The sequence below is a fragment of the Bubalus bubalis genome, chromosome 4 (assembly GCF_019923935.1).
Source record: "Bubalus bubalis isolate 160015118507 breed Murrah chromosome 4, NDDB_SH_1, whole genome shotgun sequence".
NCBI lineage: Eukaryota > Metazoa > Chordata > Mammalia > Artiodactyla > Bovidae > Bubalus > Bubalus bubalis.
Window position 1 is genome coordinate 3,038,718 of NC_059160.1, and position 26,988 is coordinate 3,065,705.

Consider the following 26,988-nt stretch of genomic DNA (forward strand, 5'->3'; position numbering starts at 1 on the left):
TGTGTGCAAGGCCCCGTCCTGGCATCTTCTCCTCAGCCAGCCTCTAGGGCAGGCCGGCGAGCAGGGGGCCTCCAGGGCCCAGGTGCAGAGCGTGCGCAGAGCTCGGATCCCAGATTCTGGACAGGACAGGGCAAGGCAGGACTCACCTCATCCCCCCAGCGGACTCACCCGGAGAGTGCGGAACGAACGTCAAAACCCCCCACTACGCACCCCCCGCTGATGGAAGGAGGGTCTTTGGGGGCCCACCTCCCCTGCCCCGAAAGGCTCTCCCCGACCCCGGCCCGTGGACAGGCAACGGGTGAAGCCTGAGCGTTCCCAGGGACTGGGCGTCCTTGCGGCCCCGCCCTCCAGGGAGGAAGACTGCGTGTGGAATTTTCCATGACCCTGCAGCGTTTGTCCTCGGGGAGGCGGCCGTGGATTTGCTGGCCCCGGTGCACGAGCAGCTGCTAATTGGCGCTGTGGTTCTATTTCTGCTCCAGCCCTAATGAGGTGACCCGACCGGCCGCCTGTGGGGATCCCAGCTGGCGAGCTCGGTGGCCCGGGGCCCGGCTGCACATCCCTGGACTGGGGCTGCCCAGGTGGCCGCCCGCCCAGAAAGGAGAGATTCGCCCAGATGTGGGGCTTCAAGGGCCAAAACCAGGGCATCACAGGCCAGCTGGGGGGCGGGGGCTGGGTCCCCAGGAACAGAGGATTCTGGGAGCCTGCTCCATGGGGCAAGTTCCTGGCTGAGCTGGGAGTGGACTGCTCAGAGGGGAGACAGGCAGGGGGCCCCTGGAAGCCATGAAGCCCACTCCTCTCAGCCTCACAGCTCTCGACCAGGGCCAGCCGCTCACAGCAGACCCAGGGCGGGCACTCCCCTCCCACCCCCCACCTCCAGCTTGCTGCAGAGCCAGGCTGGGGCCTCCCGAGTGTGTGACGGCCCAGGGCACAGGCATCAGCAGTGACGACGTTCAGAAGAGGTTCCTGAAGGTTCCTCCCAGGGCCACCTTGGGCTCCTCATCGCCTGCCCTGAAGCCAGGCTCGCAAACCCAGGGCCTCACCAACCCCCCTCGAAGTGACATCTGCTGGGTGCCCGTGCTGGGCCTGACACTTCGCACCTCCTCTTACTATCTTACCGACCTGGAGTCCTTACGATGCTCCACCTGCTCTGGTTATGAAATTGTCTGAACCTCACTGCATCCCAGGAGGTGGGCGTTAGGGCTGCAGAGGAGGAAACCAAAGCCCTGAGAGAAGTGCTTTGTCTAAGGCAGCGCTCTCTACGGAGGTGACATTCAGCAATGTCTGGACATCCTTGATTGTCACACCCGGAGGGCTCCTGGCCTCGGGCGGGTAGACGCCAGAGATGCTGGACATGCTACAGTGCACAGGGCAGCCCCACCGCGGAGAATGACCCTCAGTGACCCGCCCAGCATCAGTGCCAAGGTACAGAAACCCACCCAGGCTTCCTAGCTCCTCCGGGGCAGAGTGGCGGATCTGAGCTCCCAGCCACTTCACTCTCATCACCCTGGAGACACGTGTGTGCAAATGTCAGAGCGAGCAGGTGGCGCTGGGGCTCCATGAGGCCAGTCCACCCTCTGCAGAGTCCCCTCCTCTCCCACCTCTGGTCGGGCCATCTCAGTTTCCTTCAGCGGCTCCTCTCCAAAGCCCCCCTCAAATGTGCTCGGTGACCACACAAGTCCTCACCCAGCAGGGAACCTTCTGAGAGGGGAAAAGGCGCCTGCTGCAATGCGGGCTGCAGTCGGGGTACCCTAGGATTGTCCCCAATCCTACTCCTGGCCCCCATTCTTGCTCAGGCAGGACCCATTCCCATCTGTTCACGAGGAGTCTGGACGTGACCTCCAGCCCGGACCCATGCACACCACCGCCTGCCGAAGCCCCACAGGGGTCGCCATGTCCAGATTGCTCCTCCTGTGTCTCCCCACCCACGGGACAGGCGCCCAGCCACCCAGACACAGGGTGCAGTCAGCCCAGATCCTTCGCTCTCTGTCCCCACCCCCACATCGCGGCAATCACCGTGTCTGTCCTTTCTGTCTTTTGACCTGAATCCACCTGTCTCCACCTCTGCTGCCGCCCTGGGGACACCCTACTCGCCTATATGGACAGCTGTAGGAGGAATCAGCTCTAATTTTGTCAAGCATGCACAGCGTAACATTCACCATTTTAACCACTTAAAAGTATAGGATTCGGGGACTTCCCTGGCAGTCCAGTGGTTAAGCATTCACACTCCTAAAGGAGGGGGCAAGGTTCAACCCCAGGTCAGGGAACTAAGATGCCACGTGCCACACAACATGGCCAAAAAAAATACTAGTGTACAATTCAGTGACATTTAGGACATTCACAGCGTTGGGCAACTCTCACCCATATCTAGTCCCAGAGCGTTTTCACCAAAAGAAAGCTGAACCCAGCAGCGACGACTCCCCATCCTCCCTTCCTCAGCCCCCGTTAACCGCTGATCCATTTCTGTTTCTCTGGATTTGCCGTCTGGACATTTCATGTCAGTGGGTCACGCAACATGCTGTCCTTGGTGTCTGGCTTTTTTCACTTAGCATGTTTTCAAAGGGCATCCGTGTTGTATCCGTGTCTCATTCTTTTTATGGCTGAGTGGTGTTCCATTTAATGGATATGCCACTTCTGTGTATCCATTTACCTACTGATGTACCTTTGGGTTATTTGCACCTTTTGGCTGCTGTGATTGAGTGTGCAATATCTGTCTGAGTCCCTGTCTATTCACCTGGCTGGCCCAGGCCCTCAGTTGCAGCACACAGAGTCTTTAGTTGTCCATGCAGGCTCGTAGTCATGGCGTGTGGGATCTACTTCCTTCTACTTGTTCTTGTTCAGGTGCTGAGTCATGTCCAGCTCTTTGCGACCCCATGGACTGCGGCACGCCAGGATCCTCTCTCCTCCAGCATCTCCCAGAGGTTGCTCAAATTCATGTCCATTGAGTCAGTGATACTATTCAACCATCTCATCCTCTGTTGTCCCCTTCTCCTCCTGCCCTCAATCTTTCCCAGCATCAGGCAGGATCTTTGCCAATGAGTCAGCTCTTCCCATCACGTGTCCAAAGTACTGGAGCTTCAGCTTCAGCATCAGTCCTTCCAGTGATTATTCAGGATTGATTTACTTCAGTTCAGTTCAGTTCAGTCGCTCAGTCATGGCTGACTGCCAGGGTCCAGCCCCGGTGGATCCAGGGAATTCAAAGCGGGGACGGCGTCGGCGAGGATCAGGAAACAACTGCTTAATTAAAGGTTAATTAAGGATATAAAGAGTGGTGAAATAAGGATAGCTCAGCAAAGAAATTCAGTGAAGAAAAGAGGCTGAAATAAGGATAGCTCAGTGAGGAAATTCAGTAGAGAAAAGAGGCTGAATAATTCTGCCAGAAGGTGAGAGAAAGAACGACATGGGGAGACCAAGTTTTGGTGAACAAGGCCCGCACTTTATTTTCCAAAGTAGTTTTTATACCTTAAGTTATGTATAGAGGATAATGAGGGAAGGAGTAGAGTCATACAGTAAGCCAGGCTTTCTTCCTGCAAACTTATCATATGCAAAAGTTTAGGTGATTTGCATCATCTTCTGGCCCGGAGGCCTGTTAACATTTTAAGACCCTTTCTTCAGAAAACTTATTTTTCTCTAAAGGTGATTAGTCAGGTGCCGCCCTCCAAAAGCATTAAAGTTGCATTCCTACAGGGCAAAGGTGTGGTGGGCTATAACAAGAAAAAGAATTAACTCAAGGGTCCAAGATTACAAACACTAAAGCTACTACTTCCACCACTTACATTAATCAGCACACTGCCAGGGACACAGCAGGTAAGGGATATGGAAACTTAGCAGCAAACATTGGCCCAACAAGTGAAAAACCCTTCACCAATACAATTTCTAATCCTTTTAACTGCTCAAAGGAATCTGTGTTTAGACAGTTTAGAACATCTCATGCCCCTCACAGTTGGGAGGCTCTGAGCAATCACATATGGCCGGAAAAACCTATTCAGGCAGGCTAGAGGATTTCCAAAGGAGTTTGTAGGTTGAAACACTGTCACACCCAGGAATTATTAACTGGAGCTGTAAGCTAACTCTTTTTTTCAGAGAGAGGTAGTGGGGGACAGCCCCCCGTAAAGTCAGAGGTGTAGGTGAGAGCACAAAGCAGAAAGTAGGCAGACTCTGGTTTTGGGGGGTAGATGCTCGAGAATTTCCAAGGGGACTCCTGAGGCTTGATCCCACTTTTGCGTATGCCGAGCCTCCTTCCTCATGACCTTTGCCAGGGGCGGAGCTCCTGCTCCCGGCAGCTGACTCTCTGCGACCCCATGAATTGCAGCACGCCAGGCCTCCCTGTCCATCACCAACTCCCGGGAGTTCACTCAGACTCATGTCCATCGAGTCGGTGATGCCATCCAGACATCTCATCCTCTGTCGTCCCCTTCTCCTCCTGCCCGCAATCCCTCCCAGCATCAGAGTCTTTTCCAATGAGTCAGTTCTTCGCATCTGGTGGCCAAAGTATTGGAGTTTCAGCTTCAGCATCAGTCCTAACAATGAATATGCAGGACTGATCTCCTTTAGGATGGACTGGTTGGATCTCCTTGCAGTCCAAGGGACTCTCAAGAGTCTTCTCCAACACCACAGTTCAAAAGCATCAATTCTCCGGTGCTCAGCTTTCTGTATGATCCAATTCTCACATCCGTACATGACTACTGGAAAAACCATAGCTTTGAACTCATCACACTGATTAGCAAATTGTGGTGGTCAAGATAGGATTTATATCCCCACCACAAGGAAGAAAACTAAGGCTCTAGCGATGCAGAGCACACTTTAGTAGTAGTTAATCAGAGTGGAGTTGGGTTTGGTCTTGAGCCTGGAACCAGGGTTCGGGACAGGATTAGGGAAGAGGGTAATATCATAGATAATTTTATGTGACAACTTGACTGAGTTATATGCTATCCAGACAACTGCTCAAACATTATTCAGGGTACTTCTGTGAGGATGACTTTGGATGAGATTAACAATTAAATCACTGGACTAAGTGAAGCAAATTGCCCTCCCTCATGTAGGTGGGCCTCACCCCATCAGCTGAAGATCTGAATAGTATGAAAAGGCAGACCCTCCTCCAAGTAAAAGAAAATCCTTCCTGCCTGCAGTCATAGAACTAGGGCATCAGCTCTTTGCGTATCTTCAGACTCTTCAATGAAGTAGCAGCTTTTCATCAGGTATCAAGTGTGTGGGCCTTCAGACCAGAACTATACCATCAGTCTCCTGGGTTTCAGGCATTCAGGCTGGAACCTCACCACCAGTTCTCCTGAGTGCCAGCTCACCACTCACCCTGCAGACCTTGGGACCTGCCAAGGGAATAGAATCTAAAAATTCAGTTCAACTCAGTCACTCAGTCGTGTCCGACTCTTTGCGACCCCATGAATCACAGCACGCCAGGCCTCCCTGTCCATCACCAACTCCCGGAGTTCACTCAGACTCACGTCCATCGACTCAGTGATGCCATCCAGCCATCTCATCCTCTGTCGTCCCCTTCCCCTCCTGCCCCCAATCCCTCCCAGCATCAGAGTCTTTTCCAATGAGTCAACTCTTTGCATGAGGTAGCCAAAGTACTGGAGTTTCAGCTTCAGCATCATTTCCTCCAAAGAAATCCCAGGGCTGATCTTCTTCAGAATGGACTGGTTGGATCTCTTTGCAGTCCAAGGGACTCTCAAGAGTCTTCTCCAACACCACAGTTCAAAAGCATCAATTCTTTGGTGTTCAGCTTTCTTCACAGTCCAACTCTCATATCCATAGATGACCACAGGAAAACCATAGCCTTGACTAGACGGACCTTTGTTGGCAAAGTAACGTCTCTGCTTTTCAATATGCTGTCTAGGTTGGTCATAATTTTCCTTCCAAGGAGTAAGTGTCACTTAGGATTGACTGGTTTCACTAGTTCCCTGACCAGGAATTAAACCCAGGCCCTCTGCATTGGGAGCATGGAGTTTTAACTGCTGGACCACCAGGAAAGCCCCTAGTTCCTGCTTTCAAATAATTGCTGAATCATATGGAAATCATGTGTTCCTCTATGTTTAACTTGTTGAGGAACAGCCAACCTGTTTTCAACAGTGGCTACCCCATTTCACATCCCCAGCAACAGTGCATGGAGTTTCAGTTTCCCCATACCCCAACCAACACTTGGTATCTTACATTTTTTAATTATAGCTTCCTAGGAGACGTAAAGGTATGTATGAAAGAGAAAATCACTCAGTCATGTCTGACTCTTTGCAACCCCATGGACTATACAGTCAATGAAACTCTCCAGGCCAGAATCCTGGAGTAGGTAGCCTTTCCCTGGAGAAGGCAATGGCACCCTACTCCAGTACTCTTGCCTGGAAAATCCCATGGGCGGAGGAGCCTGGTAGGCTGCAGTCCATGGGGTTGCTATGAGTCAGACTGAGCGACTTCACTTTCACTTTTCCTTTCATGCATTGGAGAAGGAAATTGGCAACCCACTCCAGTGTTCTTGCTTGGAGAGTCCCAGGGATAGGGGAGCCTGGTGGGCTGCCGTCTACGGGGTTGCACAGAGTCGGACACGACTGAAGTGACTTAGCAGCAACAGCAGCCTTTCCCTTCTCCAGGGGATCTTCCCAACCCAGGGATCGAACCCAGGTCTCCCGCGTTGCAGGTGGATTCTTTACCAGCTGAGCCACAAAGGACCATGATATTTCATTGTGGGTGTGATTTACTTTTCCCTGAGGACTGATGATACTGACCGTCTTCCCAGCACTTCACTGGCCATTTGTGAATCTTCTTTGGGGAAATGTCAGCATGTATTTGAGATCATCTAGCCCGTGACTCTTCATGTGGTGGCTGTTTCAGATCTCAATCCTGCCAGGATGACTCTGGTCTTGTGAAAGCCTTTCTATAGAGCCCAGCGTCAGACTCTGGAGCTGAGAATCTGACTCACCGCACTTCCCACGTATGTTCTGCTGCCCTGTCCCCTGCCGTTGACAATGGCAGACATCACCAATCAATCACGGCACTCTCCCCTGCCGTGGACGATGACAGATGTCACCAATCAATCATGGCACTGGAAAGCCCAGGGATTTATTGCCCAAGCAATTGGGCAATTGGACTGCATTCCTGCCTGGGAGGAGTTCATCCAAGAGGAGAAGAAAAAGGCATGAGTGGACCCACATTTTCAGGTGCCAAGGCAGGAGTCTACACTGGGGACAACAACCCCCAAGGGGGGGGGGTCTCTCTTGAACCCAAGGGGGCACAGAGGCTGTGATGGGATTTAGGGGCTGGTTGATAACATCCTTTCCATATTCTGAACCACGTGAGAGACAAGACCCAGAAGTCAAACAGATGAAACTGTCAGCTTTATTACTGATAAAGCCAGCATGACCCCCAAGGAGCCCTAAAATTGAGAGTTATGTTTTATTTGGTGAGACTCTTTAGAACTTCAAGTTCGGGAGGCAGCATCTCAAGTGACCCTGAGAGAGATGAGAGGAGGACCCAGAGGGCAGGTAGCCTGAACATCAAAAGATGATTGTTAAATAAAGCCAGGTATCCCAAGTCAAGGAACTTAGCGCTCTTCTGTGTATGGGAAGATGCAAGAGCTTGGGATCCCTGAAATCATAGCTCACCTCTCTGGGGCCAGTATCCTGGGTTTTCCCTGATTTCCTCAGGGCTCACCTTTGGGAGTGGCTGCAGTCTGGCAGCTGCTGGATGGCAGGTATCCTTTCCTTCCTGAGTTTGCTCGGGGCTACCAGCTCATGTGGAAGCCGTGCAGTCGCTGGTGACTGGGACGTCCTTTGTCTACTGACATGGCAAGAAACAGTCCACTTCTCAGGTGGCTATAATCCAAAAAGCCAGCGGCAGCAAGTGTTCACAAGGACGTGCAGAGGCCGGAAGCCTTGTGCCCTGCTGGTGAGGATAAAATGGTGCAGCTGTGGTGGAAAAGTCTGGCGGACTCCTCAACAGTCAGGCACAGAGTTACCGTGCGACCCAGTAATTCCACGCCTAGGCGTGTGCCCAGGAGAAGTGACAGCATATTCACGTAAACACTTGTCCATGAATGCTCACGGCACCACAACTCATTGCCAGTGAAAGAGTGGAAACATCCCAAATGTCCATCAGCTGATGAATAAACAAAATGTGGGCTATTCATACCGCGGAATGTTATTTGCTTATAAAATAGAATGGAGTACTGACACGGACTGCCGCGTGATGAATCTTGAAAACATTACGAAAGGTGAGAGAAGCCAGTCACAAAAGGCCACATATATTCTGTGATTTCATTTATATGGAGTATCCAGAATAGGCAAATTCATAGACACAGAGAGCAGACTAGTGTTTGCCTAAGGGTGTGGGCAGGAAAGGGAAGGAAATGACCCTGCGGGGTAGGAGGTGTGGACAGAGAACGTCTCCTGCTGCCCTTGCCCACAGAGCACCCTGAGGGGATTCAGGACGAGAAAGACTGTCCTGGCCAGACCTGGCCACATAGTTAAGATGCGTATCTGAGGACTGATTTCCATGAGCCCAGACTCTCTCATTGTCCCATACATAGAAAAGAACTAAATTCCTTAAGATGTCTGATTTGGGGCTTCCCTAGTGGACTCAGTGATAAAGAATCTGCCTGCCGATGTAGGAGAATGCAGGAGATGTGGGTTCAATCTCTGGGTCAGGAAGATCCCCTGGAGGAGGAAATGGCAACCCACTTGTGTTCTCGCCTGGGAAACGTCATGGACAGAGGAGCCTGGTGGGCTATAGTCTGTGGGGTAGCAAAGAGTTAACTTAACAACTGATCGCGTGCACACACACACACACACACACATACACACTGAGGACTTAAGTCTAGAAGGCAGCCTCTCAACTCTGAGGGACTGTTCCAAAGAAGTTAGGAAGGAGCCAGGATATATAGTTTTTGCACAAAAAACAAAAACAAAAAAACCAAGTAGTCAAACATCAAAAGATTAACGCTGATTAAAGAAAAACCAGACATCTTAAGTTCATGAATTGAGCACTTTACTATGATTGGAAAGATGTAAGAGTCTGGGCTCATGGAAGTCATACCATTGATCTGCATCTTATCGACCTTTTCTCCATCCTGAATCCTCTCTGGATGCTCAGTGTCGGGGGCAGGGCTGCAGTGGCCAGTGGCTAGATGGTCACAGCAATCCTTCGCTCACATACAGGGCAGGCAGCATGTTACCTCCATGCTCTGCTTAACCCGGACTCTCCCTCCCTATCCGTCCCCTCCTCCCGCCTGGGGCCCTGGCTCCCACGTGGTGTCTGCCCACACCTGTGAGCCTGGCACCCTGGACTTTGAGCCAGGGCCTCTGGCATGACCACCAAGGCTCCCTTGGGCTCTGGCTCTTGTCCAGGCTGAATCCGTTTGCGTGCAGTGCTTTCCTGAATGTTATTTTGTCCTTGCCTCTCTAGAAACCCTTCCTGTGCGCTGTTCTCTCTGCTGCTGGGGGCATATATACCTACTGACTGCAGCTGCGTAGTCCTCAATCTCTATCGTTGAATAATGGCTTTAAAATCTAGCTTCACTTCTGTGGTTTTCAGTGAGACGTCACAAATGGGCTGCTCTCTGAAAGCCTCTGGCCTGCATCCAGGCTTTGTTGTCCTGCCAAAGGTTTTATATTTTGGATTGGAGTTAGTAGTCAATATTTAAAAACCATAAGGTTACACACACACACACACACAATGTGCATATCTGGCTTCTCTTGAAAACACCAGCAATCTGACAGCAAGAGCCCACGTTTCACAGGAGCTGAAGGCCCTGTCATCTTTCAGCGGGAAGGTGAGTCTGGCGTGCCTCAGTCCCCACCACGCCCTAACGTTTGCCCAGCCACTGTTTCTGTATACAACCCCTGATTTAAACTCAGATTTGCCTCTAGTTGAAATTGCTCCATTGGCTTTCCTGTGCTTGCATTTTCATTCACTCATCCACTCAACAAATACTTACTGAAAATATAGAGCTTGCCGGGGGCTTCCCAGGTGGCTCCGTGGCAAAGAGTTCCCCTGATAATACAGGAGATACAGGAAACCCGAGTTCTATCCCTGAGTCGAGAAGACCTCCTGCAGGAGGAAATGGCAACCCGCTCCAGTATTCTTGCCTGGAAAATTCCATGGACAGAGGAGCCTGGTGGGCTATGGTCCATGGGGTTGCAAAGAGTCGGACACGACTGAGCGACTGAGACATAGCGTTTGCCAGGGGCTGCATGGGCACCAGGGACACAAGCATGAAGACAAGGCCCGCGCCTGGCTCACCCCCAGCCTCTGCCCATCCGCCCTCACACCTCCTCACAGCCTCAGCCCCGCCCTTTACTCCAACAGCTGCGGCCACCAGCCAACGCAGGTCCAGTAACCTCCGCTGACCAGAAGCCGAGTCAAGAGCAGAGAAGCAGCTGGGCCCTGAGGGGAGACGGACAGAATTCAGAAGAAATCTGGATTTCCGTTTGAAAAGGGTCCCTTTGGCTGCTGAGCAGGAGCTGGAAGAGGAACGTGTCCAGGAGGCTTGTTGGATTCCCTCTCCTTTCCAGGTGTGTTGACCCTTCTGACAGGTCTGATCAAAACTGTGGATCTCAGCTCCTAAAACCACAGTGGTTTCCCGCAATAAGTCCCGCGGATAAGATGCAAGACCTGGACATTTCCCTAAACCTGGACTGTCTGCCCACATCCCTCATCACCTTCACTCTGAATGGCAGCTTGGCAAGCAAATGACCCTCTTGGGGACAGCTGCCTCTCACCCCAGCCATACAAACAAAGCTCTGGAATTTCGTAGCATCTGAGAAAGAGTTTAAAGCGTTCTTGTGTATCTTTTGTTTGGTTGCTTGAGGACTTTTTTGGATGTTTCCCTAACACAAACAGATGTTACAGCACTTTGGTGGCTGATGCAGAAGTCTGTCTATAGCAACAGACCATGTCTATGTCTTAGCTCAGATAAAGCAGTGCTCACATCCCACTGAGCCTCAGGCCCCTCATCTGTAAAATGGGCACAACTGGCTTTATCTCCAGGGAAGGCCATGAACCAGGTCCCGACTGACACAGAGCAGGCTACGAATAAAGGCGGGCATCGCTGCCACCGCAGGACTTGGTGGCTTCCCCCTGTTTCCTGTTGTCACTAGTCTGTCGTGGCCAACTCTTTGCGACCCTGTGGACTGGAGCCTGCCAGGCTCCTCTGTCCATGGGATTTCCTAGGCAAGAATACTGGAGCGAGCTGCCGTTTCCTCCTCCCAAAGATTCAACCCGCATCTTCTGCATCTCCTGCTTTGCAGGCACATTTCCTGGCTGTTCTGCAAGTAGTGAAATGCGCTACCCTGTTAGGACCTTCATTCTTGATCCTTCTGTCGGGCCCACAGGGAGGCTCGTGCAGGAGGCCCTGCAGGACTCTGCTCCTGGGTTGGGTCCCTGCACCTGCCAGGGCCTGGCACACAGTAGGGCTCAGTGAGCCTGAGTCAGTGGGATGGCTGCTTGCCTGGACTTTTCAGAGGTCTCTGGCCTCAGTGTCCCCGTCTGTCAAGGAGGTGGAGCACAGTGGCCCGCGGTCCCTGATCTGAGCCTCGCGCCCTGAGTTCACCACTCATGCCCCGCTCCTCCCCGGTGTTCCAGCTCCTGCTACACACAGACCCTGCGTGCGAGCGTGCAGCCCTCCAGCTCGCCTTTTCTTTGGTGTCCTTCCTGCCTGTCCCTCCACACACGGTGTCCGCTGGCCAGCTGCCGCTGCACAGCACTATCTAGCCGGGTTTGTCTCGGTTCCACTGATTTCAATCATTCTCCAAGGTGCCCTGGCAATTCAATGTTGTTTCTGATTCTTCTTCTCTCCCCACCTTTGTTTTGTTTTAGACTCAATAGTAGATGCTTTGTCTGTGCTGCAGATCTCCTGGCCTGAGCCCAGATTGTGTTTGTTTATTCTTCATCTTTAAGATTGTCTTTCCTCCAGAAGGCCTTACTTGCATTTTTCTGGGTTTATCTGAAGCAGATTTTCTGCTCCCCCTCCCCCACAGGGTGCACAGGCTCCGAACTCAGCGCCATCCCCTGCCTCCTGTCCCCAGACCCACCCGCCTACTCCTCCCGGCTCATGGACATCTCCGTTGCCCTCCCCTACTGCGTGGCTCACTCAGATCATCCTTCCCCACATCTTTGCAATTTCCTCTAATTTTTTACAGAGCTTGGATAGAAAAAGACAAATACGGCATCTATCCAGGTGTGCTGTCCAGCCTGTCCCGATCAGGCTGTCCTGAGCTGTTCACCATCTCCGCCGCGTCCCCAGCAGCCCTGGGCACCAGGTCCGGTGTTCCCCACCCTAGTCCACTTCACCCAATCAAGGCCACTCTGCCAGCCCAGCTGCGTGCTAGGCTGTAGATGTCACCTGGCCGGGAACCTCCCAGGGTCCTCCTCCCCCGAGCCCCCAAGGCTGGACACTGTAGCAGCGCCCGCACTACACACACGCAGGAGTCGAGATCACGCTGTGGGAATTAGAAGTGGACTCTCTGCAGACCTGGGGGAGGCCTCCCACCACCCTCACTGAGCTCACCCTGCCTGTATGGACCCCAGCCAGCCAGCAGGCTTTCCTCCAGCTGCAGAGATGGGGAGGGGGAGTCTCCCTAGAGTCCAAGACCCTCCCCCCGAGGGAGCTCGTCTTTTCTCCAGAACAGCCTACTGCAGTGCAAACACCACCTCTGACAAGGCAGACCCACTCTCAGGGCCTCTGGGCCTCTTCCCCACTGGCAGAGAAACCCAGGATATGGCTGGGTTGTCTGAGTGCACCTTTTGGGCTTCCACCACCCTGCATGTCATTCCATGTTCCACCCCTGACTGCTGGGTAACCCTGGCCCTGACCCTGCTAAGACCGTCCCCTCCCCTGCAGGGCAGGCTCATCCTGGAGATGAGATGCGGGATGAGATGCACCCTGTCGGTGCCCGACCCAGATGGCTCACCCGAGCAGGCCTGGGGGCCCATGGGGCCCAGACTGAACCCCGTCCTGGCCTTTGAGCCCTCCCCTGGCACGCTACTCCCCGCACTCCCCAAGGGTGCAAGCAGCCTTGATCCTTGGCCATTGCCGAGTTATCCTCGACTAGCCCCACCCCCGGACCGGCCCTTCCAGCTCAGGTCAGCCCTTGACCACCAACCCTGAGGTCACCACCCCTGAGGGCCACCCTCCACGCCAGCCCAATCTTGGGGCTTTCCTGGGTGGGCAGACAGCCTCTGTAGTTCGCCCTCTGGGAGTCCGGATGAGGATCCGCAACAGGAGGTCAGGCAGGACCTGCTGTGTGCCCCCAGGGGTGGCCCTGCTGGCGTGCCCAGGGTGGGCCCCACCGGGGCACAGGCTGCCCTGGAGTGCCCTTGTTCTCACATTCCAGAGTCTCCTACGCCGGCGTGGCCCTGGGGCTCCCAGCCGGATGGTTACCTTTCTGCAGAATGTGAGCAGGCCAGGTTAGTTTTGTGGCCTGACTTTCCGTGTGTAAAATGGGGCCAATGACTCCCACTCGCAGAGGTTGTTGTTTGTGTAGCAAGAGCAACGTGCGTGCGTGCTAAGTCGTTCAGTCACGTTCAGCTCTGTGCAACCCTATGGACTGCAGCCCGCCAGGCTCCTCTGTCCATGGGATTCTCCAGGCAAGAATACTGGTGGGGGCGGGGGTTGCCGTGCCCTCCTCCAGGGGATCTTCCCCACCCAGGGATTGAACCTGGGTCTCTTGCAGCTCCTGCGTTGGCAGCTGGGTTCTTTACCACCAGTGGCACCTGGGAAGCCCCCACAGAAGCAACACGGGGATGTGCATTTTTGTAACTTCTCAGCTTATTCTCTCCTGGACGTTGCTTCCAGGCAGTCAACCTTGCCCCGCAGCAGTGAGAAGCTCTTCCTCCAGGACGGAGGGCGCAGGGCGGAAGGCGGCCTTGCTGGCAGCAGGTGCAGCTGGGGCAGGTGTTCCCTCCCCACCCCGCGGGGCTCTGATGTCAAGTGAGGTGCTGACTTCATGGGAAGGAAGCCTGGGAAGATAAGCAGGCAGCTGTCGCAGTCCACACGGCCAGGGGCTCCCAGGACAGAGAGGAAGTCGGTCAGAGGTTGTGGAACGGATGGTGCTGCAAGATGCTGATGGTGCCAGGTCCCCGCAGGTGGCCAGAGCTCAGTGGGCAGAAGCCAGTGGGCCTCGGGGCAGGAATGAGCCGGTGGGCAGGGCGCTTGTGGGCCCAGACAGTGCCTCAGAGACCAAGTATCCCACGAGTGAGGTGACCCGGGCAGGCACAGGGCAGTCCAGGGGGCGCTGGCCAGTGCTGGCCGAGGTGTCCAGCCCAGACAAGCTGGCTGCTGCAGGCTGAAGGGCAGATGGGCCACCAGGCAGCAGCCCAAGCTGGCAGCGAGGACACAGGACAGGGCAGGTGGCAGGGCCTGGCGGGCCAGGGCTGCAGGCTGCCAGGCTGAGCCCTTGCCCTCTGGCCCAGCAGGCTGCCAGGGCTCATGGAAGCCCCGCAGAAGACCGGCCAGCTGCGTACCCAGCGGGCCAGTGACGGTGTGCCCTGCAGAGCTGCAGGCAGAGAGGGGCCAGGCACAGGCAGCCCAGAGGAGGCCCCAGCGGAGCTCCCCACTGATTCAGCTGCATTGGAGGAAGCAGCCAGTGGGACTTCCCAGGCAGACGGGTGGGAAGGGCCTCTGCCCAGGGCCCCGCATGGGACAGGTGAGCGGCAAGGGGGCTAGAAGTCCAGCCAGGGCACTTCCTGAGCAGAGGGCCATGCCACCCCCGCAGAGTGAAGGTCCTTGCTGTCTGCTCCTCTGATTCGTCTTTGCAGCCAGCTCTGAGGGGCCCATCAGGACGGGGTGGGGGTTGGGGCTGCCAGCGACTCTGGGGGTGAAGCCACCTCCTTCTTCCCGTCCCCCAGTGCTGTGCTGAGTCACAGGCCCACAGCCCTTAATGGGGGCCTGACCCCCAGCCCAGCCCTCTCCCCATGCAGCTCAACCACAGGAAGCCCGTCTTCTGGAAACTTTATTTCGATGCTTTCTCCCCGGTTTAAGCATGGGGGTCCTGCATTGGCCAGGCCCCTCCCCAAACCGAGGAGGACAGCTCCCTGGCATGGAGGGCCACAGGAGGGCTTTGCCAGGGCTGCAAGATGCCACAGACTGGGTGGCTTAAACAATAAAAGTTTATTTCCCCAGTTCCGGTTCAGAGAGCCTGCAAGTCCGAGGTCAAGGCGCCAACAAGGCTTGGTTGCTCTGAGGCCTCTCTCAGGGGCTTGCAAGTGGGGCCTCTTGTGTTTGACCCTCTGGGCACCAGCACACCTGGTCTCAGTGTCCAGATCTCCCCCCTGCTAAAGCCACCAGTCATGCTGGATGGGGGTCCACAGGCCACAGTTCACCTTAATCTCCTCCATCAAGAGTCTAGCTCCACACACACACACATTCTGAGCTCCTGGGGGCTAGAACTACAGCGTGTGGATTTTAGGGGTCACAACACCACCCATAACTAGGAGACCCTGGCCTGGCCTGTGGTCTACCGAGTGAGGGGGAGGCGGTCCCTTGGGGCCCCACCAGTGATTTGCATTTGACGCTGGGGCCTCCCCCACGGAGGAGGTGAGGGTGGGGGCAGGGGCACCTGCGTCCTCTCTGGGCGCCCCTTGGCTGCAGGACTGTACGAGCTGACACATGGCATTCAAGGACCCTATGTGAGTGAGTGAAGAGGGCAGAAGGGGCCCAGCCCAGGGAGGCCGCAGGCAGAGGTCGCACGGCGGGGCTGGCTTTTCTGAGTCCCCGCCCACCGGCTGGTTCCCGCCACAGCTCTTCACTGTCGTTGTCCTTGCTCAGTCGCTCAGTCTTGTCCAACTCCTTGCAACCCCATAGACTGCAGCACACCAGGCTTCTCTGTCCTCCACTGTCTCCCAGAGCTTGCTCAAATTCATATCCATTGAGCTGGCGATGCCATCCAACCATCTCATCCTCTGTCATCCCCTTCTCTCCTGCCTTCAATCTTTCCCAGCATCAGGGTCTTTTCCAATGAGTCAGTTCTTGGCATCAGGTAGCCAAAGTACTGGAGCTTCAGCTTCAGCATCAGTCCTTCCAATGACTATTCAGAGTTGATCTCCTGATTACTCTTCAGGGCAGCGCTGTGATACCCCCCCCGCCCGGCACTGGCGCAAGATTTCCAGAGAGGTTTCATATCCACGATTCCAGAGTCTCAGAGCGGCAGCCGTGGGAGCGAGAGGGCAGGGCAGGCCTTGCCGGGAGATCAGGTGCCGCGTGCCCAAGGGAGGGGCTAGAACCCACCCCACCCTCTGCCGTGTCCTGGCTTCTGGCTCCCTGCCCCAGGCTGAATGGGGGCTGGGCTCCAGCAGGAGTGAGTCACAGGAAGCTGGCAGGACAAGACCAGTACGTGTGGCTCCCCGGTGCCAGGCACAGGCAGCAAGGCCGCATGCCCACCATTCTGCCATCTGAGGGAAGACATGTGCAAGAGAAGCCAAGGAGAGCTGGGGCGGGCGGGGAGGGGCGGCGCACAGGTGGCTCGGGCCCCTGGAGCCAGATCTGCCACTCGAGAGCCTGCTGCTCTGAGTGATGCTTCTTCACTGATGAGCCTGGGGCAGGTGCACTTGGGGGACAAACATGGGCACCCTTATTACGTGCCCCAGTGTGCTCAGGGCTGGCGCCACAGGGCCAGGCAAGTCCACACCCTCGTGGAGCTGGTGGTGGGGGGTGTGATGTGCTCTGTGAGCGAGGCTGGAGCCCCGCTGGGCTGAGGGGTGGTCAGCAAAGGCCCCCTGTGGACAACGGACGGTGGAGCTGAGCAGGGCGGTGAGGAAGAGAGTCCGGGGGTGCCAGGGTGGTGCCTCCCGGCTCAGAACAGTAACCCCCTCTCCTTGGGCCTGCTCAGGAGGGAGAGGAGGGCTCAGCGGCCCCCTCCAGCTTCCTGCCAGGTCCCTAAGGGGGAGACCTCCTCCAGGAAGCCCTCCTGCCTGCCGGCCTGCAGGTCCCTCCCCTCTGCTGGTTCCCCAGCAGCCCACCCTGTGCAGGTTGGCTGGCCTTGAGAACCTGGGCTGTGGGACCCTGAGCTGCTCTTGGCAACCCCCACCCCAGACACATACCCCCATGGGCAGTAAGGGGTGGCTGGACCCTGGCGGGCCTTTGAGCCCCGCCTCTGCCACCTGTGACCAGGACAGGCCTCCTCAGTGGCCATCTGTCCCCAGTCTGGGTGTGCAGGCCCGGCAGGACCGTTTGACTCAGACTGCCTGGTTCACACGCTGGCCCCATCCCTTACTGCTCAGCCCTCAGTGCCTGAAACTGTCCCCCTTAGGAATGCGGGGGTCACCCGGTGGTCATGAAGATGACCCCAGAAGCAGAGGAGGTGGTGTCCACTGCCAGGCTGGGGCCAACAGGGTCCACACCTCCCGAGGGTGCCTGCTAGGTCTTCAGGTTTATATTTCGAAGAGGAGAAGACGAGGATCCAAGATGCGGCCCAACGCCCGCGGCCAGCACGCTGCCCAGGGTGGCCGCGTGAGGAGGGGCGGGTTAGTCCACGCCCACCCGAAAACCAGGCCCCTCCCACCGCACCCTTAGGACCGCCCGGGTAGCATTTTCTGCGCCCCTGGAGGACCCCGCCTGTCCCCACGACCCGCCAGGGAGGCGCTACTGAGCTCCACGCCCCCAGGTCACTCTGGCCTGGGGACCCTACGGTCGGCGGCCAGAGGAAGCCGCCTCCTCCCCAGCCAGAGCTAAACCCCAGAGCTCAGCCGGCCCCCTGGCGCCTCGACCCCAGCCCAGCCGCGTCCTTGATCGCCCGGCCCCTCCCCTGTTCTCCGCCCCTCTTTACCAGCACCCCGCCGCCCCCTTCGCCTTCCTCCTCCTCCGCGCAGGCCCCTCCTCGGCTCCTCTGCTCGGAACCCCGCGCCCCGTCCGCCTCCCTCCTCCTCCCCGCCCCCCGCCGGATCCCGGACCCCTCCTGGTCCCCGGGGTGCGCCCCGCCTCCCTCGGCTGCCTCCCATCCCTCCGCGTCCGGCCCCCAGCCCGGCCCTCCGCTCCGCTCCGGCCGGCCGCCCTCGCCGTCTTCCGCGCGCTGCCCGCGGCCCCTCCTCGGTGCCCGCGGCCGCTCCGCGTACGGGGTGACGCAGCGCCGCCCGCCCGCCCGCGCCCCGCCCGCCCCGCGCCGCCGCCGCCGCCGCGCCCCGGCCGGCTCCAGGGGGCCGCTAACGGTCCCGCGCCCCTCGGCGCCGCGCGCGCCCCCAGCCCGGCCGAGCAGGCGGCGCCCCGGGCGCCGGGCGCGATGGGGGCGGCGGAGCCGCTGCGCTCTGTGCTCTGGGTGAAGCAGCAGCGCTGCGCCGTGAGCCTGGACCCCGCGCGGGCGCTGCTGCGCTGGTGGCGGAGCCCCGGGCCCGGAGCCGGGGACCCGGGCGCGGGTGAGTGTCGCCGCCGGCCCGCCGGCTCGGCCGGGCTGCGGTATGGGGGAAGGGGCCCCGGGGAGGCCGGCGGGCAGGGAAGGGCCGGGACCCGATGACAAAGAGCCAGCCGGCGCTGGGGAGAGCCGGGGTGAGGCGGGGTCGGCGGGGACGCGACCCTCGAGGGCGAGGGGCGCGGGGTCGTGAAGGCCCGGGGAGGTCTGCGGCCCAGGAGGTGTCCCCCGGACGGACCGCACGGACCGTCTCTCTGGGACCCCGCCTGCCAGCGTCTGAAGGGCACCATTCCGATCGATTGTGACGGAGGGACCCTAGGGGGTGCCGGCGCCCCGCGCCTGGTATCCACGCCCGGTGTCAGTTTAACCCGATCCAGAGTGGAGACCGGAGTTCCTGTCCCCGCAGTGAAGCAAGGGCTGGTGACCTTCAATCTGGGATGTGCTCCCTGGGGGGAGGGGGCTGTTCATTTTGCTGCAATAGGCTGGACACACGACCTGCAGAGGCCCTTGGACTTGGGGAAGCCCTGGTTTAACTAAAAAGGGGTCCTGTCTGCTCCCAAGGAGAAGGGGCCAGCGGGTCCCCTGCCGAGCTGCCCAGAGGCTTATGGAGGAGATGTCAGTTGACCCTGGGCACGAGGGCAGTTACCTGGTGGGACAGTGAGAGCCAGGAGGCCTCCCTGGCAGAGGCAGCGGGGGCCTGGCTAGTCTGGGTGTGTTTCCAGTGGCTGGAGAGTGTGGGTGTTTCCATCTCATTGACTTGTCTTCAGCAAGTTTTTATGGAGGGCCTGTCATGCCCGGCAGGGCAGCTGCTCGCCCGGGCTCAGCGCTCCTGAGAGAGTCCCTGCCACAGAGCAGCAGTTTCTGTCAGAGGGTCTGGGGCGTGCGTGGAGGACACGTGGGTGTGGACGTGCGAGAAGGGGGTGGGGGCAGGGGGTCCTGGGACTCCTCACCTGCAGGGGCCTGTGCACCTCCTGGCGAGACGGTCCAGGCAGCAGGACCACAGGGGCCACAGCCAGAGGCTGGCCCGGAGACCCACACAGGGTGGGGGAGCCGCGGGAGGTGGGGAAGGGGGCCGGGGCTCTTTGGGTGGCAGGGGCTGAGGTGGGGACCCCAGAGGGCTTTATCCATCTTCACCTGGTGAAAGGCACCCCGTGGGCCTGGCAGGGAGCAGACAGAGGCGGGCCAGGGAACCACAGGCAGGAGGCTGCTGGCCTTGTCTGGCAGAGGGTCGCTGAGCAGGGCTGGTCTGTCTGCTTAGATGGGGAGGGCCAGCGGAACGGGGGTCCACGTCTGTGCTTACTGGAGTTGCAGGATGAGCGGGGGTTTAGTTTTTAATTGGTGGGGTGCAGGGGAGGTCGGGATTCTCTAGTGGACATGCTGAGTTTGGGATGCCTTTTCAGTGCCTTGGGAGCAGTCGGGGTGCTGCACTGTATCTGTGGGGGCTTTCTTGTCCCTGAGGTTGTGTGGCTCTGCTGATGGGGGAGGGTGGGCAGACCCGGCCAGTTTGCTGGGGCCAAGGTCAGGGTGGTCTCGGACTCCTGGTTTGCAGCCTGGCGGTCACCACAAGCATGGTCTGCAGAGAGCTGCTCTGTGGCCAGCGGTCTGAGACTTCACCCTTCCACCAGCTTTTTGTTGTCCCCTGGGGAAGAACTGTCATCCTAGAAGGTCAGCCTTAGCCTCCTGGCAGCACGCAGCAGGGCCCCAGGTCCAGGTCTCCCCTGGCCTGGCCCCGAGGGCGTTTGAGCTTCCCTGTGAGCCTCTGCTTCGGGATGGAGCGCTCCCATTTCATGGGCTCTTGGCGCAGCCCCGTGGCCTGTCCTGTGTCACATTCACACACGGCGCATTCCTGCCGGGCAGCTTCCCCTGGATTTTACGGGTGAAGAGGCCGAGCCTCAGGAGTGTGAGGAACCGGCCCAGCTAGTGCCTGAACCGGCGTGTGAAGTGTGGTGGGTCCGCTTTCAGCCACTGTGCCCGGGTGCCGTGGCCTCCTTTGGGCCGCAGCAGCCACGTGGACACCAAATGGGCCCCACCCGTCTGGGGTGTATGGGTGGGGGACTCGCGTTGCTGGCTTTCAGCGTTGGCATCCTTGGCCAGCTGTCATTATGGTTTCCGGCCCCCAGATTCTGGGTTTTGTGCACTTTGGGTCAGCTTGCTTTTCCGAGCTCCTCACTTGCACAGTGGCCTGCCTCTTTCCTGAAATGGTGGTTGCTTCCTTCTCGCAAACCCTGAAGGCCCTCTTGTATGGGCTCATCTGGAGCTTTCCTGAGTGGTGTGCAAGAGATGGGTACCCCCTCCCCTACAGAGGCTGGCGCTATAGGAGCCCTCCCCCCCCAACCCCATGCCATCCACCATCCTGAGGAGGCCCTGGGTCAGCTGCTGCAGCTCAGGGGGCCCCTTATAGGTGCACCCCGAGAGGAGCCAGGCCCCAGAAAGATGACCCCATGCCTGAGGGCAGACGGCAGCCCGTCCAGGGGACATTTCAGAGTGGCAGTGCCCGGCCCGCCACGGTCCCAGGTGTACCTGTGTGCGGGGTGGACGGCAGCCTGGTGGGGCAGGGAAGAGAGGCGGAGGCTGTGCAGGAAGCAGGCCGAGTGAATAGAAGACGGACCGAGGGGGACCCAGGGCCAGGGCCACCGAGGGCACCGGGTGCGGCCGCTTTGTCTGACCTGCACAGCTTCTCCAGTGTTGCTCCTTTTCGCAGAAGGGGAAACATGGAAGTTGTGAGTGGGTTTCGATGGATGGTATGTAATATACACAAGGGAGCCAGCTTTTAATCCAGGTCCAGGCTTCCTCCTCAGTGGGGGGCTCAGAGCAAAGGCAGGACCAAGAACCCGGAGGCAGCGCCTTCTGGACCCGGTGCGGGCTGCTCTCTTCAGGAAGCTGTGAGGCTGCCTGGCACCAGCCCGGTCGGAAGTGGGGCAGACTGAAAACAGGAAACGCGGACCAGCCTTCTCACAGTGGCTCGGGCTAGCTGAACCTGAAACAGGCTGAAACTGTATCCGAGTTGTACCCCGGGGCCACGGTAAAACACGCTCAGAGAGACTCTGGAAGTGTTCCTTCAGAGCTGGGGCTGGGACGTGTGTGTGTGTGTGGTGGTGGGGGGGGCACCCTGGGGTGGGGGTGGGGCCATGCCCAGCCTCCTCCAGAAGTTTTCCCCTCTCCCACCGGGGATGCCCCGGGTCGCTGGGCAGCTCCTTGTACAGGTTAGTGTTGTATTTACAGCCCAACACCATTGCACGGTGCCCACGGAAACACATAGGCAAGCCACGGATACTTAAAACTAATTTCTTTTTCTGCTTATGAAAGTAACCCATGTTGGTTTAATAAGACCTAGAAAGCACAGACAAGCACCCTGGGTTAGGGTTAGGGTTAGGGGTTAGGGTTAGGGTTAGGGTTAGGGTTAGGGTTAGGTTTGAGAATCGCCCGCCGCCGTAACCTTCGAGAGTGAATATTTGCTGTTGGTCTCTGTGTGAATGTGTGTATTACTGTTTACTCTCGTAAAACAGGATTTGTTTTCACATCAGCTTTATCGAGGCGTAATTTGCATACAATGAAACTCACACGTTTTAAGGATGTAATTTGGTGAATTTGCCATGTTTGAACATCCATCCTAAGGAAAAAAGACTAGCATTTAAGAAACAGTGTTTTATACTTAGGAGATATATTTTCTGTGTGTTTGTTAAGGTACCGATGACAGTTTTTTGCTTTCTGTCCCTGACCCAATTTATTTATCCTCTCGATTGGTCTAGACTTCTGCACAGCAGACGTTTCTAGAGAACCTAGCTGCTCTCTGCCTTTCACGTGCTGTTCTGTGACCATGTGGGTGGGTCCAGGGTAAGGTGGCTTCGGGCTTCCCCGGTGGCTCAGATGGTAAAGAATCTGCCTGCAATGAAGAAGACCCCTGGGTCGGGATGATCCCCTGGAGAAGGGCATGGCAACCCAGTAATGTTGCCTGGAGAGTCCCCATGGACAGAGCAGCCGTGGGGGTCTCAAAGAGTTGGACGTGACTGAGCGACTGAACACATGAGGTGGCTTCACTTTGGGGATCTTATCTCGCCCTCCTGATCGCAGCGCCCTGTGGGTTCTCCTACTGAGTCACCTTCCGTCCCAGTTTCTCCTGAGCTCTGGTTCCAAGTTTCTGGCACAGCCCACAGGAGACAGCCAGCCAGCTCCCGGGTGTGTGTGCCCCGGCTGGTATCAGGGCTCTGTGCTCTCCGCTCCTATGTGGTTCTCTTTAAGCCACAGGCCAGTTGAGTGCCTCCTGCAGCCCTGCCTCCGGGCTTGCCTTGTCCATCCTTGGTCACCGTGTCCCCTCCCTCGAGCACCTTCTGATGGGTGACCCCGAAGTTGTTGGATGGAAGTTTGGAAAGCACCATGAAGTCCGTCTAATACAGCCCCAAAGCCTATGGCTAGGCGCTCTGCCCCCCACCCCCTATTCCTAGGATGCTTGCCCTTCTAGAAGATTCTTTCACATGCTGGGCAGCTTGCCGACTAGCTTGCAAGCTGCCCGTGCCTGCCTCACTTTCAGGGCTCCTCAGCTCTGACCTCCTTGACTCCTGAGGCCCCAGCTGAGCCAGACCTGAGTCCCCACAAGACAGCCCCCCTCTCCCCCCGGGCCGTCCCCCCACCCCCGTGTTCAGGTCTCACCTCTGCTCAGGGCCCAGCTCTGTTGGCACCTTGCCCTTCCCTCATCTTTCTTCGGGTTTTTGTGTTTGTGCAGCTGTTTGTCCCTCTCCGCTAGCTGTTTCCTTCTGCTTTGTGTTACGGGTTTTCCCTGTTTTCTTTTTTAGGACTATCTGTCGTATCTCCCCTGCGCGCGCTCTCGGGGCAGAATGCAGCATGGGAAGGACTCACTTCCTTGTTTCTCCTCCCTGTCCTCCTGGAGGTCCTCGCGTGTCTGTGTACACAGCAGGTGCGGACCGAGCACCGTGTGAGTGGCTGTCTGTGGGAGGCAGGGTTCGGCCTGTCCCTGGCTGCATGGTGAGTGGCGGCCAGCTGGGGACTGGACCCCGACCGTGGTGGGGCAACTGGGCCACTGGTGGAGAGCATAGGGGGGGTGGCTGCTTGCTGTCCAAGCGTCTTTACTTTTCTCTAGAGGAGTGAGTTTAAAACTACTGGGAGTGGCTGGGAAGCTAAACAGTTTGGGTAGAACCCAGAAATTCTACAGAATCCCCTAAACCGTTCACTCCAGAAATCTTATAGCCCTGTATTTCTGTATCTCCTGATACGTCTTACTTATGCCCCGTGATGAGGTCAAAAGTGCTGCAGATGATATCAGATTATGTGACGCCAGCAACCTGCAGAGTTAGATAGGAATCTCAGTATATTTGAATAGGAAATAAATGGCTATCTTGTTTACCTATTTAAGAAAAAAAAAAATCTTTCCAGATTTGCATATGACTCACTATCGGAAGAGACATATAGGCTTTTGTGGTTTTGAAAAGCAGCTGTCAGAAAAACAGCCGCCCTGCCTGCCCTCCCTCTCTAGGCACCTGCCTCAGCTATGGTCAGATGACGTGGCTTCAGAGTAGCCGAATGTGGTCATAAATAGCGTAATTACGCTGAGATAATTCCAAGGCTAACTTTTATTTGTTACTCCAAAGTAGGTCAGCAGATGTTTCCTTAAGAAGTCAGATGGCAGGGCTTCCCAAGTGGCTCAGTGATAAAGAATCCGGCTGCCAGCGCAGGAGACTCAGGTTCGATCCCTGGTCCGGGAAGATCGCACAGGCCACAGAGCAACTGCGCATGTGCACCACCGCCGCTGAGCCTGTGCTCTGAGCGCGGGAGCCGCAACTGCTGAGCTCACCTTCTGCGGCATCCGAAGCCAGTGCTCCGCAGCCGGTGAGGCCTCCGCCGTCAGGGACCTGCCCCCCGCAGCTGGAGGAAAGCCCCTACTGCAGCAAGGACCCAGCACAGCCAGAGATCAGATCAGTGGGTAAATAATTAAAAAAGAAAAAGCCAGATTGCAAATACTTTAGGCTTTGTGGGTCCCAGCTTCTCAGTTCTGCTGCTTTAGTGCAAAAGCTGCGGTAGGCAGCATGTGAGTGAATGCACGTGACTTTGTGCCAAGAAACCTTTGTTTACAGAGGTGGGCAGCATGCTGGATTTGGCCTGCAGTTTGCCGACCCTGCTGTAAGCCGGTATTCACCGCTGCACGTTTTCCTGCTGCGTCGTTTGGCGCCTACACGTTCAGGATCGCTAAGCCTTCATTCCCGTCGACTCTTCACTGTGTAGTGCCCTTCTCTGTCTCTGACTGTTCCGTCTGTTCTAGAGTCCACTTTATGGGGTGACGCAGCCACGCCCGCGCCACGTGTCTCTTCTGACCATTTACTTTGAACTTGCTTACACCCTTAGATTTGAAGTGAGTTTCTTTAGACTCTGTAGGGTTGACTCGTGTTTTTTAATCATCTAGGCCAACCTGTGTCTTCTTAATGTAAATACATTAGGGGTTAAATCTGCCATTTAATTTTTTGTTTTCATTTCTCTGCTTTTTCCTGCCTTCCTGTGGATTGCTTAAACATCTGTTTTTAGGATTCCATACTGACTTGTCTGTATGTCTTCACCTGTGTTTAAACCAGCGGTGTGGGTTGGTCAAGTGTCCATGCGGCTTTCGAGTGCAGCTCTGCGTGTGGCCCTCGGCGTCGGTCCGTGCGTGAGCCGCATCCCAGTCTAGTCTCTGCCTGTGGCCCTCGGCGTCCGTCCGTGCATGGCCCTCGGCGTCGGTCCACGCGTGAGCTGCATCCCAGTCCAGTGGACTCGTCATTTTGCCAGCTGGAGGAGGTGCAGAAAGCTCCCCTCTCTCTGCACCACTTTACTCTCCCGTTTCATAGTAAAAGTCTTACCTCTTCCACATGCATTTGGAACCACATTAGTGTTACAGCTTCATCTTCAACCCTCAAACCTAATTTAGGAAAGTCAGGCAGAGAAGGACACACCGCTATGGCTGCACGCACCTTTACGCACTGTATTCTTTCTTCTGTTTTCTTTTTTTTTTTCAGGGAGTCCTCTTTTATCATTTCTACTTCCTTTATCTGTTCTTTTAGGACAGGTCTGCTTGCAGTAAGACTGTTAGTTTTTCTTCATCTGAGAATGTCTTGATTTCTCCTTTAATCCCCGAAGGATATTTTTGCTGGGTATGAGTCTTTTCTTTTCAGCGCTGGAAAACCACGGTGCTGCTTCCTCTGCCTTCCGTGATTTCTGAGGATAAATCCACTGTCATTCAAAATTCGTTCCCCCGTAGGTGAAGTGTTGTTTCTCTTTGACTGTTAATTTAACATTCTTTTCTTTGTGCTTGATTTTTGGAATCCAGACTCTGATGTGTCTTGGATTTCTTTGAATTAGTGACATTTGAGGTTATATCTTTTGTCAAAACTTTTGGAAAGTTTTCAGCCGTTATTTTTGGACACTTTTTCATCCCCTCTGCTCCTCTACTTCTGGGCTCCAGCGACGCATGTTGGATTCTCTGCTGAGACTCCACGGGCCCCTGAGGCTCTGTTCAGTTGTTGCTTTTTTTAAATTATTTTCCTCTGTTGTTCAATTTGACTAATTTCTCTTGTTGCATCTCCCAGCTCACTGATTTTCCTCCGTCTCCATTCTGCTGTTGAGTTCACCCATTTGTTTTCTGTTTTGGCTATTGTATTTTTTCACTTCTAAAGTTTTCATGTGGTTCTTCTTTGTAATCAGCTATTTCTTTGCTGAGACTTTCTTCTTCACTGAGTCTGTATATGTCTTCACTTGTTTTAAGTGTGTAGTTGTTCGTGAAGCATTTTCATCGTGGTGGCTTTAAAATCCTTGTCGGATAACCCCAACATCTTTGTCATCTCGGTTTTGGCATTGAGCGATTGTCTTTTTTTCCCTCTCATTTTGAGATCTTCCCGGTTCTTGGCATGGTGATTGATTTTCGAGTGAAACCTGGACATTTCTGTCTTTTTTACGTTATGAAAATTTGGATCTTATTTAAGTTTCCTCTTACAGCTGGCTTTCTCTGACACTGCGCCCTCAGGGAGTAGGAGGGACTAGTTACCACCAGATCGGGGAAGAAGTCCAGGTTCCCCTGGGCCTCATCAGCAGCCAAGGGGGTGCCCCCCATTGCTGCTGGGTGAACCCCCCACTCAGCCTCCACTGAGATCTCCTGTCTGGAAGGGTAGGGATGCCCTGTGACTGCGCGCTGTGGAGGGTGGCTGGAAGTTGGTGCAAGTTCTGACTCTCCCCTTGGTCCCCCGACACCAGCCCAGCAAGGAAGGTGAGGGGCACCCCACTCGTGCTGGGAGGCGGTGGAAGTCCACTCCCTCCTCATCTCCACTGACCCCTGTGGGGCGTGAGGCTCGCCACCCACTGGGATGAAAGTGCTGGCTTCCCTCACGCCACCCTGCTGGGGAACGTCAGGCGCCTGCCTCCGCCCAAGGGCAGATGTCTAGACTCCAGGCAGCCTTTGCAGGCGGTGGGGGGGGTGGGGTGGGGCAGGTTTTCTGTGTGTTGCTGGAGGAGAGCAGTTCTTGTCCAGAAGTTTCTCATCTTACTGGGCTCTCCTGCCCCTGGTCCTTTGGCCAGAGAGAGCGACCTTGGTTGGAGTTTTCTGTTTGTACCCGTTGGCATTTCCATTTGCTGAAGTCTTCAAACCTGAGATAACATGGGGCAGGAAGAAACC

The 26,988-nt window shown here is 56.2% G+C and overlaps 1 protein-coding gene across 1 annotated transcript in view; it reads left to right on the forward strand.

Annotated features, from left to right (window-relative positions):
* Positions 1 to 17,404: 17,404 nt before the first annotated feature.
* The window catches only part of CERK (ceramide kinase), a 38,883-nt gene continuing 29,299 nt past the window's right edge, over positions 17,405 to 26,988 (forward strand). The window contains exons 1-3 of the mRNA XM_045165205.1: positions 17,405 to 17,449; positions 17,769 to 18,047; positions 18,099 to 18,348. Coding sequence (XP_045021140.1) covers positions 17,405 to 17,449; positions 17,769 to 18,047; positions 18,099 to 18,348 — 574 coding nt within the window. The remainder of the gene's footprint in view (positions 17,450 to 17,768; positions 18,048 to 18,098; positions 18,349 to 26,988) is intronic.